This window comes from Bos grunniens, chromosome 24, assembly GCF_055505025.1.
Source record: "Bos grunniens cultivar Pamir isolate PY7600 chromosome 24, Bosgru_T2T1.0, whole genome shotgun sequence".
In the NCBI taxonomy this organism is placed as follows: Eukaryota; Metazoa; Chordata; class Mammalia; order Artiodactyla; family Bovidae; genus Bos; species Bos grunniens.
In genome coordinates, this window is record NC_141188.1 from 51132274 (window position 1) to 51151665 (window position 19392).

The 19392-nt window shown below is 48.3% G+C and overlaps 1 protein-coding gene across 5 annotated transcripts in view; it reads right to left on the reverse strand.

The window, feature by feature from the left end:
* Positions 1-19392, reverse strand: part of MYO5B (myosin VB) — a 335064-nt gene that overhangs the window by 91515 nt on the left and 224157 nt on the right. For all 5 annotated transcript variants that reach the window (XM_086373450.1, XM_086373448.1, XM_086373451.1 and 2 more), the window contains exons 11-12: positions 8860-8941; positions 7882-8022 (exon numbers count right to left, since the gene is read on the reverse strand). In XM_086373450.1, coding sequence (XP_086229576.1) covers positions 7882-8022; positions 8860-8941 — 223 coding nt within the window. The remainder of the gene's footprint in view (positions 1-7881; positions 8023-8859; positions 8942-19392) is intronic.

Below are 19392 nucleotides of genomic sequence, written 5' to 3' on the forward strand. Positions count from 1 at the left end.
CTGACAAGATCTGGTTGATAAGGAGCCCAAAGTCAGTTATTCCATGGCTGTTTCTTGTCCCCATCTTCCTGGGCCTGTGCCAGCAAGACAGCCTTCCTGGCCACCATCTCGCAACATCCCAGACCTCTGCGGGCTCCCTGATGACTCCCACCCCTGGTGACCTCTCAGTGGCCCTGCCCACACCAGCCCTGAATCCTCCTGTGATAGCTGGGCCTCCAGGACTCTGCTGTCCTAACAGCTCCAGGCAGAAGTGGCTCCTTCCTCCCCACCTGACAGCCGTCTCCTCCTTCACTTTCCCACCTTCACAAAACACCCCTTTCGCATGCTCAGCAAAATACTAATTCCAGACCAACCCAGAAGCAGAAGATATTAAGAAGAGGTGGCAAGAATACACATAAGAACTATACAAAAAAGATCTTCATGACCCAGATAATCATGATGGTGTAATCACCCACCTAGAGCCAGACATCCTGGAACATGAAGTCAAGTGGGCCTTAGCAAGCATCACTATGAACAAAGCTAGTGGAGGTGATGGAATTCCAGTTGAGCCATTTAAAATCCTAAAAGATGATGCTGTGAAAGTGCTGCACTCAATATACCAGACAATTTGGAAAACTCATCAGCAGCCACAGGACTGGAAAAGGTCAATTTTCATTCCAATCCCAAAGAAAGGCAATGCCAAATAATGCTCAAACTACTGCACAATTGCACCCATCTCACACGTTAGCAAAGTAATGCTCAAAATTCTCCAAGCCAGGCTTCAACAGTACATGAACTGTGAATTTCCAGATGTTCAAGTTGGATTTAGAAATGGCAGAGGGACCACAGATCAAACCGCCAACATCCACTAGATCATTGAAAAAGCAAGAGAGTTCCAGAAATACATCTGTTTCTGCTTTACGGACTACGCCAAAGCCTTTGACTGTGTGGATCACAATAAACTGTGGAAAATTCTTAAAGAGATGGGAATACCAGGACCACCTGACCTGCCTCTTGAGAAATCTGTATGCCGGTCAAGAAGCAACAGTTAGAACCAGACATGGAACAACAGACTGGTTCCAAATCAGGAAAGGAGTAAGTCAAGGCTGTATATTGTCACCCTGCTTATTTAACTTCTATGCAGAATATATCATGAGAAATGCTGGGCTGGATGAAGCACAGGCTGGAATCAAGATTGCCGGGAGAAATATCAATAACCTCAGAAACACAGATGACACCACCCTTATGGCAGAAAGTAAAGAAGAACCAAAGAGCCTCTTGATGAAAGTGAAAGAGGAGAGTGAAAAAGTTGGCTTAAAACTCAACATTCAGAAAACTAAGATCATGGCATCTGGTCCTATCACTTCATGACAAATAGATGGGGAAACAATGGAAACTGTTAGACACTTTACTTTCTTGGGCTCCAAAATCACTGAAGACGGTGACTGCTGTTGCTGTTGCTGCTAAGTCGCTTCAGTTGTGTCTGACTCTGTGCGACCCATAGATGGCAGTCCACCAGGCTCCACCATCCCTGGGATTCTCCAGGCAAGAACACTGGAGTGGGTTGCCATTTCCTTCTCCAATGCATGAAAGTGAAAAGTCAAAGTGAAGTTGCTCAGTCGTGTCTGACTCTTAACGGTGCCATTGCCTTCTCCAGAAGATGGTGACTGCAGCCATAAAATTAAGTGATGCTTGCTCTTAATTTAATTCATAGAAGAAAAGCTATGACCAAGCTAGACAGCATATTAAAAAGCAGAGACATTACTTTGCCAACAAAGGTCTGTCTAGTCAAAGCTATGGTTTTTCCAGTAGTCATCTATGGATGTGAGGAGTTGGACTATACAGAAAGCTGAGCGCTGAAGAATTAATGCTTTTGAACTGTGGTGTTGGAGAAGACTCTTGAGAGTCCTTGGACAGCAAGAAGATCAAACCAGTCAATCCTAAAGGAAATCAGTCCTGAATATTCATTGGAAGGACTGATGCTAAAGCTGAAACTCCAATACTTTGGCCACTTAATGCAAAGAACTGACTCACTAGAAAAGACCCTGATGTTGGGAAAGACTGAAGGCAAGAGAAGAAGGGGACGACAGAGGATAAGAAGGTTGGATGGCATCACCAACTTGATGGACCTGAGTTTAGTAAACTCTGGGAGTTGGTGATGGATAGGGAGGCCTGGTTTGCTGCAGACCATGGGGTTGCAAAGAGTCAGACACGACTGAGCAACTGAAGTGAACTGAACTGAGACCAACCCAGCCACCCATTCTGTCCTTTCCCAGACCTGGGTGGCTGGCTGAGATCACACACCAACTTCCCTTCCCTTCATCAACTTCTGCTGGTAATTGAGTATAACTTAGTGCCAAAAAAGAAAATTGAATTCTAGAGTGAACAGCACTTCTGTAGATTAAGACGCTGTGCCCAGATCGAAGGGGACTTCGACCATGCCTTGACAGCACCTAAATACATCTCAGTCTCTGATGGTCTTGGACCTCACATCTCTGCACTTGGTATTCCTCGTCTCTCCCTGGAGGGCAGCCTGTCCCCACCTCCTCTGTTCTCCTCGAACTTCTAACCCTGCTGCCTCTCAGCAGATGCCCCGTCTCCTCCGTCACAGGGAAGCAGGCTGCCAAGCAGGAAACCTCACATTCCCGCTCTACATTCAGAGACTCATCAGACCACAACGCCTCGGACCCTCCTCAGGGTAGGGAGTGCTTCTCCTCCTGGTCGGCCTCCCAAGCACACACCCCTGCCTCCTGGGTACCAGGAGTGGCCCATCTGCCCTCTCCTGAATCCTCTCCAGCCCTCCCTCTCTCTCAGCTCCTCCTCAGGAGTTCAGACTCGCCCCCTCCACTGCCTCACTCCTATTCGCTCCTCGTGTTACCCAAGTCAGACTTCTGCCCAGACAAGTCCCTAGAAACTGCTCCAACCAACAACTGGCTGTCACGTGCGGGGCCATGGAGGCCCTCACCCGCTGCCTCCCTCCTCAGCCAAAAGCTCTCGGCATCTCCTGGCCGTACAACTGCAGTGTGGCCATTGCTCTGCTGACTCCACGGTCTCTCTCCAGCTTACCTTTCACGGTTCTCAGGGAGCCCTGCTGAAAAGTCAGTCACATCCGATTCTGTCTCTCCCCTTCTTCACTCCCTTCCATCCCCCAGACACCTTCGCTGGGCAGGCCAGGCCAAGTCTCCGTTCTCGATGGTTCCTACTTCCCACCCTCGCCGGCCACCACCACAGGCCCGGGACAAACCAGACCATCTCAGGCTCTGCAAACACGACATTCCCTGTGCCCAGGGCGCCTCTCCCCTCATGTGACCCCTGCTCACACAGCCGCTCTGGGGGCACTCCCCCCTACCCCTGCCCTCTCATCTCAGTGTTTCCATTTCCCCGTCAGCTCGGGAGATGATCTTGTTGTTCGCCTGACCCCTCAGAGGTTCACTGAAGGGAACCTGGGGTTTGTCAGGCAGATGACTGTAGGAGCCGCTTGCCCTCCGTCCACCACAGGCTTCCAAGCTGCTCACAGCCAGCCGCCCTGGGGCTGCATCTGGAGAAACCACAAGGCCTTGGTCTTCATCCAAAGTCAGCTCTCATGAGAGCAGGCTGGACCAGGTCAGGGGACAGCAGGTATTCAGTCAGCTCTCACGAGAGCAGGCTGGACCCGGTCAGGAGACAGCAGGTATTCAATCAGCTCTCATAAGAGCAGGCTGGACCTGGTCAGGAGACAGCAGGTATTGACTCCCGAGTGCAGCCTGCTGTCCTTCTACTGCCTCAACAACATCATGACCAGGAAGGTTCATCCTCGCCGGCCCCTCAGGCTGGGCTCCATGGAACGAGAGGATCCCAGTCAGCAGGGCAGAGTCTGCCTCCCTGACTCAGGCCTGCCTCTGTCTCTCCAGCCTGAGACACTGTGCCTTCATCCACTGGAACTGCTTCTAGGGGTCAAGGTCTCATTTTCACAAAATTCCTGTTCAAACGCAAGTATGCCACTTAAGAGAAAACACGCACTGATGTCTCAATTCCTATCAGTCCTTGCTAGGTCGTTCCTCCAAGAGGAGGATTTATAAGTCAGACTTATTACAGTACAATTTCCATACAGCAAAACGCACCCTTTATAAGTATACAGTTTCACGGCTTCTGACAAAAGCAATAACTATTGGTTAAAAATCCATCTATTAGAACTGCCTTATGATCCAGCAATCCCACTGCTGGGCATACACACTGAGGAAACCAGAAGGGAAAGAGACACATGTACCCCAATGTTCATCGCAGCACTGTTTATAATAGCCAGGACATGGAAGCAACCTAGATGTCCATCAGCAGATGAATGGATAAGAAAGCTGTGGTACATATACACAATGGAGTATTACTCAGCAATTAAAAAGAAAACATTTGAATCAGTTCTAATGAGGTAGATGAAACTGGAGCCTATTATACAGAGTGAAGTAAGCCAGAAGGAAAAACACCAATACAGTATAATAACGCATATATATGGAATTTAGAAAGATGGTAACAATAACCCTGTGTACGAGACAGCAAAAGAGACACTGATGTATAGAACAGTCTTATGGACTCTATGGGAGAGGGAGAGGGTGGGAAGATTTGGGAGAATGGCATTGAAACATGTAAAATATCATGTATGAAACGAGATGCCAGTCCAGGTTCGATGCACGATACTGGATGCTTGGGGCTAGGGCACTGGGATGACCCAGAGGGATGGTATGGGGAAGGAGGAGGGTTCAGGATGGGGAACACATGTATACCTGTGGCAGATTCATTTTGATATTTGGCAAAACTAATACAATTATGTAAAGTTAAAAAAAAAAAATCCATCTATTAGGATTCTTCCAGCGGTCCAGTGGTTAAGAATCCACCTGCCAATGCAGGGGGCAGGGCTTCACTCCCTGGTCAGGAAGATCCTCCATGCCACAGAGCACCTAAGCTCGTGCACCACAACTTCTGAAGCCCACACACCTGGGGCCCACACTCCACAGCAAGGAAGCCACCGCAGTGAGAAGCCCGCTCACCCCAACTAGAGAGCAGTGCCGGAAGAGAAGGCCCATGCGCGGCAATGAAGACCCAGCACAGCCAAAAAAGAAATAAAATTTTAAAAATCCATCTGTTACTAGATGCCGTATCCGACTACACTGAATGAGTCTGAATTCCCACCGCAGCTAAATCTCACAGAAAGTGGTTTCCACACCGTGGGCTCTTGCGTCAGTCCTACAATTTGGTGTTCATCTTGCTTCCCCTGCTACAACCATGACTTGGCGGCCAGTGAGGCTGCGTGTGTCACACTCACAGCACCACCCCCTATCTATCTCGACGTGCGCACAACTCCGTCCCCTGGGGACTAGCGGGAAACCCCAGCTTACCTCAGATCTCCCTTCTAAGGCACCTCAGGGGCAGGGAAGCAAGCATGTAACAGAACCCCCCGGCCATGTGCAGCTCAGCACTCTTCCTGACCTGGTGTGCCCTGCCCTTGAGGTCACTGTGCTGTCCCTGGGCCCTGCCCACAGCCCTCCACGGGCCCCTCGCCCAGGCCAGGCTCTTCCCAAGTACCATCCTGTCCCTCTTCACCCTTTGCTGGCTGGCAGGGAGACCCCTGTCCCTTCTCCTGAGGGCTTTCCCCTCAAGACCAGATATAAGTAGGTGCATAATATTGAGTTGGCCAAACATTTCGTTACGGTTTTTCCATAAGATGTTATAGAAAAACTCAAATGAACTTTTTGGCCAAACCAATACCTTCTGGGGGTTTGGCAGGAGTTTGAGTTGGATACAGTCTGAAACTTAAATCCCCTAATCTTAAAAATTTGACCCAAACAAAAGGCACCATAGAGCATAAGGCAGAGACCATCCATACAGACATACAGACGCAGCTTGGTTTTATTTCCCCTCAGCTTCTGGAAAGTAGTACAGGCAGTGTGCACTCGGTAGGAAGAGACAGGAAGGTGTGGGGATCCGCTGCATCCGAAATACTCAAGGCCGCCAAGTCCAGGGCTCTGTGGGGGGCGCTTTCAAAACTGCTGCATGTCTGCACCCTGGTCCTCCCTGAGACCACTGCCTACTTTTCAGCCGCACCGCTAAGCCCTCCTCCACCACCCCCAGAACCACCAGCTCCCCAGCCCCGTGCTGCAATGGGTGCACCCCGCTCCCTCACCCAGGGGCTTGGGTCCCCCCGCCTCTGGACAGCAGCCTGAGGTCTCTCGCCGTGCAGTGACCAGTGTTCTCACCGCTGCAGCCTGACATTCTGGGGACACGCTCCCTTGGGCAGCGGCACCTCTGAGAACCTCAAACCAGGAGCCAAAACGAACCCACAAGTGACCTTGGCTTGCCTGCCAAAGGCAAGGTAGATCAAGGAAAATCGATAGGGCAGCTGCTGAATTCACAGACTCCGTTCCCCTGAGGCAGTGGGGGGTTCCTGTGAGAGGCCTGTGTGAGGAGAAAGGCGAGGACGGGCCCCCGGGGGCTGCGGTCTGCAGCACAGTTAGCACTTCATCGCAGAGCCAGGTTGAGCCGCCAGCTCAGAGCCTTGTCTGTCCTTGGACGTCACTGCTGGGTAAGGGAGGGAAGAGCCAGAGCCCTCCTGGAGCTGGGCCCGGGGGGCTTGCTGGTTCAGAGGCCCAGAACTGGACGGAGGGCGTGGTTGGGGGTGTGGAGCTGGAGGAGGCTGCGGAAAGGATCACCAGAGGCGGAGGGGAGGGGAGCACGCTCACACCGAGTGTCAGAAGGGAGGCACTGGCAGTGGACGCGGAACCGAGACAGTGAGGGAGGGGTGCACGCCGGGCGGGGGCGACTGGAGGGCCTGGGCTGCCCGAGCAGGGACAAAGGGACAACCGTTCTATCACCTCTATCACAACCTCATGGGCGCGGGGGCGAGCCAACGCAGCCCCTGTCACCCCAAGGAACTACCTGTTCCTGAGTCTGACACCAGACCAAGTCCCCAGCTTTGAGAATGTGCTGAAAACCATCAGATAAAAGCACGCTGTGGATCTCAGTGTAGTTTCACTTTGTCTTCCACTGTTCCGTTTTCAGTCTTTCTCACTTTCAAAGGCAGTGAAAGTTTCTGGAAAGGAAATACCTGCTCCTCCCAAACCATCATGCCACAAGCCACTCTCCACAGCCCAGACATGGGAGGTCAGACAGTAAGAGCAACTGGGCTCTTCCCTTTCAACGCCGAGACCCAAGTGGCTTCTACACCTCTTAATTAGAGTTTCCACCCCTCAAGGAGTTGGCATACATTTACCATAATCGCCAAACACCAAATCAGGAGAAGTTTGGAAGACCATCAGATCCAATGCCCATCAATTCATAGAGCAGAAAACCAAAGGCCAAAGCAATCAGGTGACTGATAACATGGGAGTTCCCCTGCCCCACACGCCCAGGCCTGCCTGGTTCTCTCCACGCTGGCAACTCAGGGCTCCTCTTGTCATAGCAGGCAGTGTCCATGACAAGCTGCATGGGGGAAATCCACAGCTCTCACTTGCCACCAAGCCACATGGCTCCTGCCACTCACAAGCCACCTTGCATGGTAAAGACGATCCTGGGCTCTTGACCCCCCCTCTCCGGGATGCCTGTCTAGAAGTTGGGGTCCTTCCTCAGCACCTAGGAGATGTGGGGCACCAAATCCATACCACCATCACATCATGCCAATCCTTAACACCCAGCCGCTGCCAAAGACATTGTTCACCAACGTAGCAATATCTGCCAGTCACGCTCAGTGCGTTACCTGCTGGTACCTTTTAGTATGCAGAATAGACACCAAGGCTTCTCCCAGCAAACTAAAGGCCGACTAATCAGATGCAACTCCAGTCTTGAGATCTCACATGTTCCCTTGCACCACACAGCTGTCCTCTACCCCCCAATCCCAAGCCTAGAATTGAACCAATTCAATGACATCATCAGTTTTACCTTACATTCTTCATCCAACAGGTCCAAGATGCCCAGCTTAGCTTCTATGAGGTCGATACAAGGCTGGTTATCATAGAAATCAATCAGGGTCCACGGGATCTGCTCCTTCATGTACTCCTCCTGCTCCAGCTTGAATACGTGCTAGCATAAAAAGCAAAAAGTCGGGTCAGTGAACTACAGACACACCTTAACTTTTGACTCCCCTGAGCTTCAACCACATGGGTTCTGAGTCCCGGAGGATGGGATATACTCATCAGAAAGGCTTTGGGCACCAGCCACAGTCATGACTGCAGAAAAAAAAGGCCCAGTTGGGTGATCTCAGTCAAACTCAAAGGAAATTAACCCTGAATATTCATTGGAAGGACGGATACTGAAGCTGAAGCTCCAGTATTTGGCCACCTGATGCAAAGAGCTGATTCATTTGCAAAGACCCTGATGCTGGGAAAGACTAAGGGCAGGAGGAGAAGGGGATGACTGGATGGCATCACCAACTCAGTGGACATGAGTTTGAGCAAATCCGGGAGATAGTGAAGGACAGGGAAGCCTGGCGTGCTGCAGTCCATGGAGTTGCAAAGAGTCAGACACAACTAAGCGACTGAACAACGATAAAGGTGATCCTCACTCCCATGTGAGCCCTTCCCTAGGATGTTCTACTACTCACCTGCACTGTCACACCTCAACCAATCGCAGGAAGCCTCACAGGTGGCTTGTGATTGTTCAAATACCCCAGATGCTTGGGCTCAAAAAGAGTGGAAGTCAAAGCCAAGGAGAGGATCACTGACCCTCTTGACTCAGCTGTCCCAATTCTGACCTTCTTCTGACCAGTGGGGAGTGCCTGCCTAGAGCTGGGGCACCCCAGGAAACCAAGGGCAGGTCAGGGTCGAGCAGGAGCCCACTGACCCTGGACGGAAGAGAAGTGGGCTGGGCTGTCTGTGACTCCCCCCACCACCCGACATCTCTGGGTCCAGAAAAACCTACCGAGTTGAACTGCTGCTGGAGCTTCTCATTGGCGTAGTTGATACAGAACTGCTCGAAGCTGTTCACCTCAAACGTCTCAAACCTACAGGACGGAAAGACCAAAGGACAAAGTAAGAGATGTCCCCATTTACCAAAGAGATCTCTGGGACTTCAGCAAGGCGGCCCTCATCCTCTGCTCCCTGCGGTTCTCGCCTTAACTCCAGCACAGAAGTCCCATCTGCTCTTGAGACCGCTGTCACAGGTATCAGCACAATAGAGTCTTTAGAATCAAACAGGAGAGTAAGAATGTATGTCTTTTCACAACTAAAAAAAGTACTGACAGCAAGAAAATTTGGAAAAAGCAGGTGTAAGAAAAAGTCACCCACGATTCTGTCACTCATGCGAACCACATGAACACACCTGCCAATACAGGTAGACATAAGAGATGTGGGTTTGATCCCTGGGTCGGGAAGATCCCCTGGAGAAAGAAATGGTAACCCACTCCAGTATTCTTGCCTGTGAAATTTCATGGACAGAAGGGCCTGGCAGGCTATAGTCCATTGGGTATCAAAGAGACGGACATGACTGAAGTGACTTAGCATGCACGCATGCATGTGTCCTTCCAGTGATTCTATTTTTGAAGAAAAGTAGAATTATATGTAAAATCATCCCTATATTTATCATTTAACTTCCCATTGGTTATTTAACAGTTTCCCATGCCGCTGTTCTTCAAAGACATCAGTTCTAACGTCTGCCTCGTGGACCGTCCTATGGATCAGAGATGCTGCTTTCAGCCTGAGACTTGCCCAGGAGCCCAGGCAAGGGAACCAGTGGGGCTAGAATTTAGCTGATGTCCCCTTCAAGTCTAGGAGGCAGCATTTGCCCCAGAGGGATGCCTTTTTCCGATTCACACAAAGGCTCTTCCTGGGCTGGCAGTGCCCCATGCAGATGAATCGTAATGTAACCAGTCACCTATTGAAGGACATTCTGCTTCTTTCCCCAGTTTTTAGCTGCTATTGCTGCTGTGACAAATATTAGATATACATCTTTGAGTTCATGATTCTTAGGATGCTGTTCTAGAAGGAAAATTACCATGTCAGGATTTGTTTTCTTAAATGGTAGCAGCAGATTACCTTGCAGAAAGATGGAGCCAACTGATGCTATCACCCTGCCCTCACCCCAGCCTCCCAGTGTACGCAAGGGTCTCGTTCTCCTGATCCTGGTCAATAAGGTTGTCTTTAAATTCAGGTTTGAGGACTTCCCTGGTGGTCCAGTGGTTAAGAATCTGCCTGCCAATTCTTGGGTTTGAGCCCTTTCCCATGTGGAATCAGGATGATTCCACATGCCATGGGGCTCCACATTACTGAGCCTGTACACTCCAGAGCCCAAGCTCTGCAAGAAGAGCTGCCGCGAGCTCTTCCCACCACAGTGAGAAGCCCACGCACCTCAACTGGAAAGCAGCCCCGACTCGCTGCAACAAGAGAAAGCCTGTGAGCAGCAACAAAGACCAGTGCCAAAAATACATAAAATTTTAAAAATTAAAAAACTTAAAAAAATTCATGTTTGACGTAGTTTATGTACAATAAGATGCACCGGTTTGGAAGACGTATTTCAATGAGGTTCTGATCAGTATTACACTACGTGTGTCCACCATCACAATCAGATACAGAGCATTTCTATCATGTCGGACACATCACCCCAAAGTTGCCTCGTGCTCCAGTCAGCTCTGTCCCTCCTGCCCCTCACTGGGAGTATTAATGCATCACAGATCTTTGGTCAATAATTAAATTAACTTTTAAAAATCTTTGGCTAACTGTTACATGACAAATGTTTTTAAATTCTAATTTCTTTGACTATCGATAAAGCTCAAGATTTTTCTGTGGGTGTGAGTGTATGTTCTAGTTGTCCATATTTTGTGAACTGTCTGTGATTGGTGAAGTATTTCCTGGGTTTTAACTTTAAAAATGGACTTATTTGAGCTGCTTATACTTTAGATCATCAACACTGACATCAATTGCTCAACTGAAACGTTCATGATATGGCTGGATCACTGCTGGGGAAGGGGAGGCGGGTACACAGGTGAGACGCGGCATCACACAGCCAGGCACGGCCCCACCGGACGCCCTGTATGCTACACTTCTAGATTTTTCCAGGAGAAATGGGGAGAACTGGCAGGATTTGAAATTAAGAAATGAAAACTGAATTTCCATCTCAGAAAAATACTGTGATTTGTGGGAAGGTGTACAAGACTGAATGCAGGAGGTTGAATAAGGATTTATTATTGGAGTAATTATTTAGGGAAAATCCAGCTAGGGTATAGCTTAGGCTGGTGGTAGCCAAGTTAACAGGAAGGTTCTAAAGACATTAGGGAAGGCGGAGATGAGAGGACTTCAAATGACCAATGGCATGGGGAGTGAGAGTCAGTTATGTGACTGGATGGATGTGATCACCCACCAAGCTGGGAGCATGATAATAGCATCAGCAGCTTTAGCCACAATGAATGGGGCCCCCATGCTTGCAGAGCAAGGGCAGCAGGCTAAGCAGGCGAGAAAGGGCAGAAATCCAGGAGGAAGAGGAACCTTTTTCTCATTCACGCACCTGGCTGAATGAGCTGGCAGGGACCCTGTGAATGGGCATCTACAGAGCACCAAGTTCCAGAGGCTTCATGGGCTCACTGAATACCCACAATCAACAAGAGTTGGGGTCTCTCACTAATCCATCCTACTGCTGAAAAACCAAATAACCTGTCCAAAGTCAGAGAGTCAGGAGACAGAAGAGACAATATTTGAACCCAGAGAGAGTGATTTCTGAGAGCACAGTAACTCAGAAAGGAGTATAAGTTCTGTTTAAGAAAGAAGGAAGGGGACTTCCCTGGTGGTCCAGGGGTTAAGTGTCTGCCTTGCAATGCAGGGGACTCGGGTTCGATCCCTTGGGTCAGGGAACTAAGATCCCACCTGGCTCGGGGCAACTAAACCCATGCATCTCAACTAAAACCTGGAGTGGCCAAATAAATATTATAAAAAGAAGAAGAAAGGGGACGCTGTGCACCCAGGGGTGTGTTGCTCCCTGGGAATGTCGCCTTAGAGATCCGGACAGGCTGGGCTTGTGAAAGGACCAACATGCCTCTGGCGAGAGATTTACTGCACTCTTGCTTGGAAGAAGAAGAGAAAAAACATAAAAAGAAATGGCTGGTTCAAAGTCCAAATTCTGACTTCATGTAAAATGTCCAGGTTGTTACAGGATTTTACGGCTCTCAGTCATGTTCAGACGACTGTGTTTTGTGTAGGTTGTTCAACAGTGTTGTGCCAGGGGTGGGAGGAAAGGCCAGCCTCACAGAAGGCGTTCATTTAGAAGGAAGCAACGTCAAGGATTCATACAACTTCCTGAATTTGTGTTCTTTCACAGAAATCCTCACCAGCTCAGCAATTCTCATCTACCAAGATAATGTAATGATGTTTAATTGTGTAAGGTATGCAATAGTGCTCTATTTTGGTATCCATTTTTCAATAAAGTTTTAATTATTGGCATAAATGGGGTTGCCCAGGTGGCACAGTGGTAAAGAATCTGCCTGCAATGCAGGAGATCCAGCTTTGATCCCTGGGTTGGGAAGATCTCCTGGAGAAGGAAATGGCAACCCACTCTAGTATTCTTGTCTGGAAAATTCCAGAGGAGCCTGGTGGGCTACAGTCCAAGGGATCACAAAGAGTCAGACATGACTGAGCATGCACATACACACCTATGGGCATAAATAAATAAGAAGGAAAGGGAGAGATGACTAGGAAGGGCTGTGGGCAAGAAGATAACTTCCCAGAGAAGGAAGTGTCTGAGCACGTGGAGATGGGGAGAACAGAGAACGCCAAAGAGGGACCTGGGCTCCGGGCACAGGCTTCAACCTTCAGAACCTTCACAGCATTGGCCTTCTCACTGTTAGTATGGGCAACTGAATTTTCTCAATCTTACATAGAATTATGCCAAACCTTCCAAACAGATTGTGCTCCCTAACTGCCGCTCCCCAGTAGAAATGTTGGAGCCACCCCTGATGGGTTAGGGGGGGTGGTGGTGGTGGTGGTGGTAGAGAGTCAGCACCCTAAGCAGAAGGACCTGCAAAAATAAATGTGCCAACCATCCAACTGGGCTAGCTTGGTGCCCAGAACACATCAGGCTTCTCCACCTTCCCCCACCCCCGCACCGAAATATAAGACGAGCAAAGGCAGGAAATCATCTTGAAATCAAAGGAATCAACTGCTTGGAGACAACCACATTAAAGAACAGCCTTTGGTCATGCCCATGGAAGACAAGTAATTCCAGGTCAATAAAACAGGATCAAAGTCGCAAAGTCCAAGCTGCAGGCAGTCCAGACCATGCAGGAGGGAGGCACTGGGTCGGCCAGCCGTCACCCTGGCTTAGGGTCCTCTCAGCCCAGATGATGGTCCTACAGACCCAGTCATGTCTCTTAGAACCTCATTTCCTCTCCCTACAGCCTCCTTTCTGCACCTCAAGAAAGGTTTCTGATGACAGCCAAGCCATAGAGGAACTTTTAATTAATAAAACCCAGAAGGAAGATAAAAGAGCCACCCTAGCAACTGGCCAGATAACAGCACTTGGGTGCACTTGCAGAGCCCGTATCAAGCTCCAAAGATAAAGGATTTAAATATATCCCACTCGTCATTTTTTAAAGGTTTACATTGGTAGCACTCCACAAAGAACATTCTCATTAACTTGAGATGGCCTGAAATTAGCTCTTAATTTCCCTATTTCTAAGATATTATCTGGTAACAATTCCTCTGCTATCTAGGGTAATTATACTGTAATGCCAGCCGGCCAGAGATGAATGGATGAGGGGTTTGGGGAGCCCGGAAAATGTCTAAGATGACTGACCTCAGAAAAGGCCAGTTAGGGAGATAAGGCAACTTCTCTAAATGATCTCTTGTCATCAATAGAGATGACTTTTAAAAATAAATACAATGGATCCATTTATAGTTCACATTAAAATATCACCAAGAAATTTATATGTGAGAGGGAACTGGATTTCCCCTGTAAAGTCAATGTTGAGAATATTTAGTCCGGAATCCTTGGGTGGGAGGGAGGTCAAGACACAGAATAAGGCTTAATGCTGGGGCCTGGGATCTGTAGCCAAGGTGGTACAATTAACATTCCCACTTCCACGTCTGCCTATCTTCAAAGTAGAGCAAAAAAGTAGACAATTCCCTTCTCATTCTGCCTGACTTCAGGGTGGGGTAAGGGATACAAGTACCTCTATAAAAATAAGATAATGTCCATGGGAAAGTGAAACTGCAATAAAAAGAAGTCAACCTGTCACTCTGAGTTAATTACTAACCTCCACGAACCACTCCCTCCAGAGCAGAGAGGAGATGAGAGGCTTTGAAGGTTGGGAAACAGTTCTTCCCCCATGGCACAGAGCACAGGAATTAGACATTCTTAGCTTAGCCCTGTGTTTCTACCCTTCCACCAAAGCTCAAAAGAGAAGCTATGTGGTACAGGTTAGACATAGAGGGGGGCTGCTAGGGAATGACTGCCGAAAGTCAAGCAAGTCCTCTCAAGGTCTCTTTCCCTCCTGAAACCCATGAAATCTCACAAGGGCACCTCACAGTCTGTTAGGGAGGCCACCCCTTCGATCTCTTTCCTCAACAATCTGGGCACTGGCTGCACCTTAGAATGGGGGAACTTCAGTCCTGCTCCTGTGCTTCTCTCTGTGCCCAGAGGCCCACACATGGGACTTGTCCTTCAGGGAGAGCAAAGTTCTAGGCACTGTTCACATTCCCAGGTCAAGAACAGGTCTTCTGGAGGATCTAAGTCCATTCCGTCTGCAGTGTGCTCCAATTCCTGCCTCTCCCCAGTGTCTGAAAATCTGATATGGGGCAGGAAGATGCCCATCATATGGTAACTCTCTCCCAATCCATCAGTCGATTGTCCCAGGAAATGTAAGAGCTGCAAAAGGCAAATCATGAACCCTGCCCAAAAGAGAGAGCTATTAGGAAGACCCCAGGAAACCTCAACTAGTAGAGATTTGTAGGTGTTACAGGACTTTAAAGGAGGGTGAGCTCATGAGGGTGCTGGCAGGGACAGAGACAAATGGGACTTTACTGAAGCTTTAAGAGTATGTAGTGGTGTTTGGCTTCAGGCATGCTCCAAAGGGCTATGTCAGAGCAATTCCAGAAGGTTGAGCTTGACTTTCAAGCACTCAGAGTTACAAGGGTCTCCTGGAAGACTCAGAGATTCCAGGGAGAACCCATTGCAAGAGGTAATCTGCTAGATCTGGGCACCTTGGGCTGGCTATGCATGTCTACCCTGAAGAAGACATGTCCAGGGATCTTCTGAGCTGTCCAAGCTTGGGTCACTGTTCACAGGCTTCAGGGCAAATGCAATCACTGACTTCTCCCCCTCCACCCTCCATGAAACCTTTCCATACTGGACAGAGGGAGGGGATAGGTTGTCTTCTCCAAATAAATCACTTAGGATCATGAAGTTATCTTTCAGTCTGTTTTGAAAGAGTGAGACCAAGAAAGAAAAATAACAAAGAAACAAAGAATTTCCATCAAAAGGACGGAGGCAAATGGTGAACTTGAGAAATTTACTTAAAATATATCATTTAAGGCAACTTGTGGAATGGTATAAAACATTTGCAAATCATATTTCTGAAAAGGAGTTACTATTCAGAATATATAAAGAAGTCCTACAACACAAAAACAAAAAAAGTAAATAACTTAATTTAAAAATGAGCCAAGAACTTAAAACATTTCTCTATAAAGATACACAAATGGCCAAGAAGCACAGGAAAAGATGATCAAAATTATTAGAGAAATGCATAACAAAACCATAGTCATACCTATCAAATACATATCAAAATCACTTCAGACTTACTAGGATGGCTACTATAAACAAACAAACAGAAACAACAAGAGCTGGCAAGGATGTAGAGAAACTAGAACCTCTGGGCACTACCAGTAAAAATGTAGCATGGTGCAGCTACTATAAAACAACATGGAGTTTTCTCAAAGAATTAAAAATAGAAGCACTATATTCCTACATAATCCTCAGATGATTAAAAACAGGATTACTATATAATCCAGCAATCCTACTTCTGGCTATATATCTTAAAGAGTTTAAAAGAAGAGATATTTGCACACCCTTCCTTGTTCATTCCAGCAGTATCACAATAGCCAAGAGGTAGAAGCAGCCCAAACATCCATCAGTGGGTGGATAAAGAACATGTGGTACATGCATACAACTTAGTACTATTCACCTTGAAAAAAGAAGGAAATCCTGCCGCACACTACAACATGGTTGAACCTTGAGGACATTAGGCTAAGCGAAATAAGCCAGTCACAAGAAGGTAAGTATTGTATGATTTCATTTACATGAAATATGTAGAGTTGTCAAAATTATAGAGACAGAAAGTCCTTTCTCCTAGGTTGTGGGGAAGAGAAGACAGAAATTGTTTAACGGGTATAGAGTTTCAGTTTTTCCAACATGAAAAAGTTCTAGAGATCAACTGCACAAAAATGTGAATACACTTGAGGTTATTGAATTGAATACAAAAAGTGGTTAAGATGGTAAATTTTATGTTGTGTGGGTTTTTAAACTACAATTAAAAAAATTTTTTTTAACATAAATCATTAGAAAACATTGAATAGGATGCAAATTTAAAGTTAGGCAATACGCGAGAAAGTAACACAAGAACTGGGAAGGATACGAGACTCTAGCAAACCCATTTCCTGTTCTGGGGGCCCATGCTTCCCTCAGCATCAGGCAGGAATCTATCCTTGCCTTGCTCCAGAAGTCTCCAGCATCAACTGTCCTCGTCAAGAATGAGCTGGCCAAAGCTGAAGCCTCCTGCCACCTTGGCATTTTGAAGGCTCAGGTCAAAGACAAATAAATGTGTACCTTTCTCAAACTGGAGCCATTTATTTCTCATTGCCTCGAGGAGGGGAGAGGAACAAAAAATTATGACTGCAATTAACGAAGCCTGTAGAGGCAAATGCACGTTAATGCGACTTGAAAGGGAAACCCCAGCTAAGAGCTGCCTGGTCTGTCCTGTGAATTTCCACCCCTGCCTTGTAAGAAAGACCCTGCAGGCAGCTTCACAGGTCTGCAGTCAAGGAAGAGAGCTTGGCTTGGGTTGGCTAAATTGCTCTGGCTGTGGCTTGCCTTGCACTTTTTGGGACCTGAGGCAGGGGAGTGAGAGGTGGCAGGGGAGCGAGAGGCGGCAGGGGGTGGGGGGTGGGAGGTGGAGACTTCTACCAGGACACTGGGTGTGTAGGAGTGTCCAGAGGAGCCTGAGGGCAGGGCCTCTGAGCAGGGGGCTCGTCAGAGTGGTGGTGGAGGCGGCAGTGGCCCACATAATTGATTCAGGTGCTCACAGCCTTTTCTACTGTCTGAACAAACCACCCGTCAGAGCATCATGATAAGCGGAGGCGTGTATGTGTGATGCTGGCTTACATGCTGCTTGCTTATATATACAGAAGTGAGTGTTTATTCATTCTAGCTACAGGTTCTATAGTAACACTTGGAACATTTATAGGAAAACCTGGAGTGGCTCACCTACACTATGTACAACCTGCTTCCAGGATGAGCCTGACTGATGAGCCCGAAACGCTTTAGCCAGGGGAGATCCCCTGGAGAAGGGATAGGTACCCACTCCAGTATTCTTGGGCTTCCCTTGTGGCTCAGCTGGGAAAGAATCTGCCTGCAATGCAGGTTCGATCCCTGGATTGGGAAGATCCCCTGGAGAAGGGAAAGGCCACCCACTCCAGTATTCTGGGCTGGAGAATTCTATGGACTGTATAGTCCACAGGGTCGCAAAGAGTTGGACACAACTGAGTGACTTTCTCTTTCAGAGAGGGAGAGAACCCTTTATTCCTTTCGTCTTCATTAGTGGGGTTTAATGTGTTCAGAATCCCACCCCCGCCCTCCTTGCCACTCTCTCCAGCTTCCACAAGCTCTCTTTTGCCCACAGGTGACAAGGAGCCGTAAGAAAGTAGAAAAGCATTAGGTCATCCCAAGGGCATCTTCTGTTGCATCACGATGTCCTCGTACTCGGGCTGAGACACCACGCGGGAGATGGCGGGAGACAGGGTCTCCTTCCTCTCCAGGGACTTGGGTGGGAAACTCAAAAATAAAAAATAATGCTGGAGTTTGGGGATGCCATGGAAGAATCCCTTCCCGTAGCCATACTGTTTGTAAATACATCCTAGCGACAGGAAGGCGCTTGAGAGGGGAGGGAGGTGGTCAGAGAGGGTGACAGCTAGTGTCGGGTGTGGGGCCCACTCTCAGGAAGCTGAGAGCACCAGGCTCAGTGGGTTTCTCAGAGCATGTCTCTTCTGAAGGCTTCTGAAAGACACCCAGCAGGTGTGTAAGTCCAAAGGAAATAAAGCAGAAAGACAGCATGACTGGGAGGGGAGAGGACTGCAAGCAGCTCAGTGTAAATCTCAAACTTCCACCAAACGCTGCCATTTTCCCCCAGGTTAATAAATGATGTCACTGACCTGTTGGATCAAAGCCAGTACCTCCAAGGGGGGATTCAGGACGGGGGACACGTGTACACCTGTGGCTGATTCGTGTTGATGTATGGTGAAAGCCACTACGATATTGTAATTAGCCTCCAATTAAAACAAATAAATTAATTTAAAAAAACCCAATACCTCCAGATTCAAGTCACCTGCTTTCTTGCGGTGAAGTTTTTGGTTTTAATCTCCTAAGAGTTCATTCCACACCCTCTGACCAGAAAAGAAAGCCCAAATTTATACAACGATTTCTCCGCAGACCAGAACTGCTGAGGAGCATGCGTATGCAGCATCAAGGTTGTCCGTAAGCGCTTTGGCAACCAACGGCCCAGTCAGATGGCGGCAAGTTAACCCTGAACCTACCTCGCCATCCTGAACTCTGCCCACAGCGCATGAGGCCGACTGACTGAGCGGCTGGAGGAGGAACTGTGTGTGGCATCTGTCTTCCCAGGAGGAGGCGAACCACTTTCTAAATATGACCGCTTTATGACGAGATTCGAAAAAGTAAGTTAGCTTCCGAGAAAGAACAAGGACTTTAAACAGAGAAAACAGCACAGCATGCCTGGAAGGAAGAACCAGGGGAGGGAACGCCTGAGAGGGCTTGACCAGGGGCTCCTGCAGGGGGACCTGGTCTCACTGGAAAGCTGCCAGAAGTTCTCAGAGGAACCCAGGGCTACATGGAGATGAGGGCAACAGGTCAGAAGCCTGCCCCAGAAACAGGACACAGAGTCCTGTGGATCCCCATTCCTCCACCGACAAGCGCCCCTTCAAACCACAGACAAGTCTCTCCTGTGATCTACTTCTCCCCTTTGCGCGGTCACAGGGCCTTAGAGAAAATGAACTCCGTTATAAAAACCAATAAACTAAATGGTCAGGAACTCCCCTAGCTGTCCAGTGGTTAGACTTCGCCTTCCAATGCAGGGGTTGCAGGTCTGACCCCTGGTCTGTGAGCTGAGATCCTACATGCCCTACGGCCAAAAAAACCAAAAGGTAAAACAGAAGCAATATTGTAACAAATTCAATGAAGACT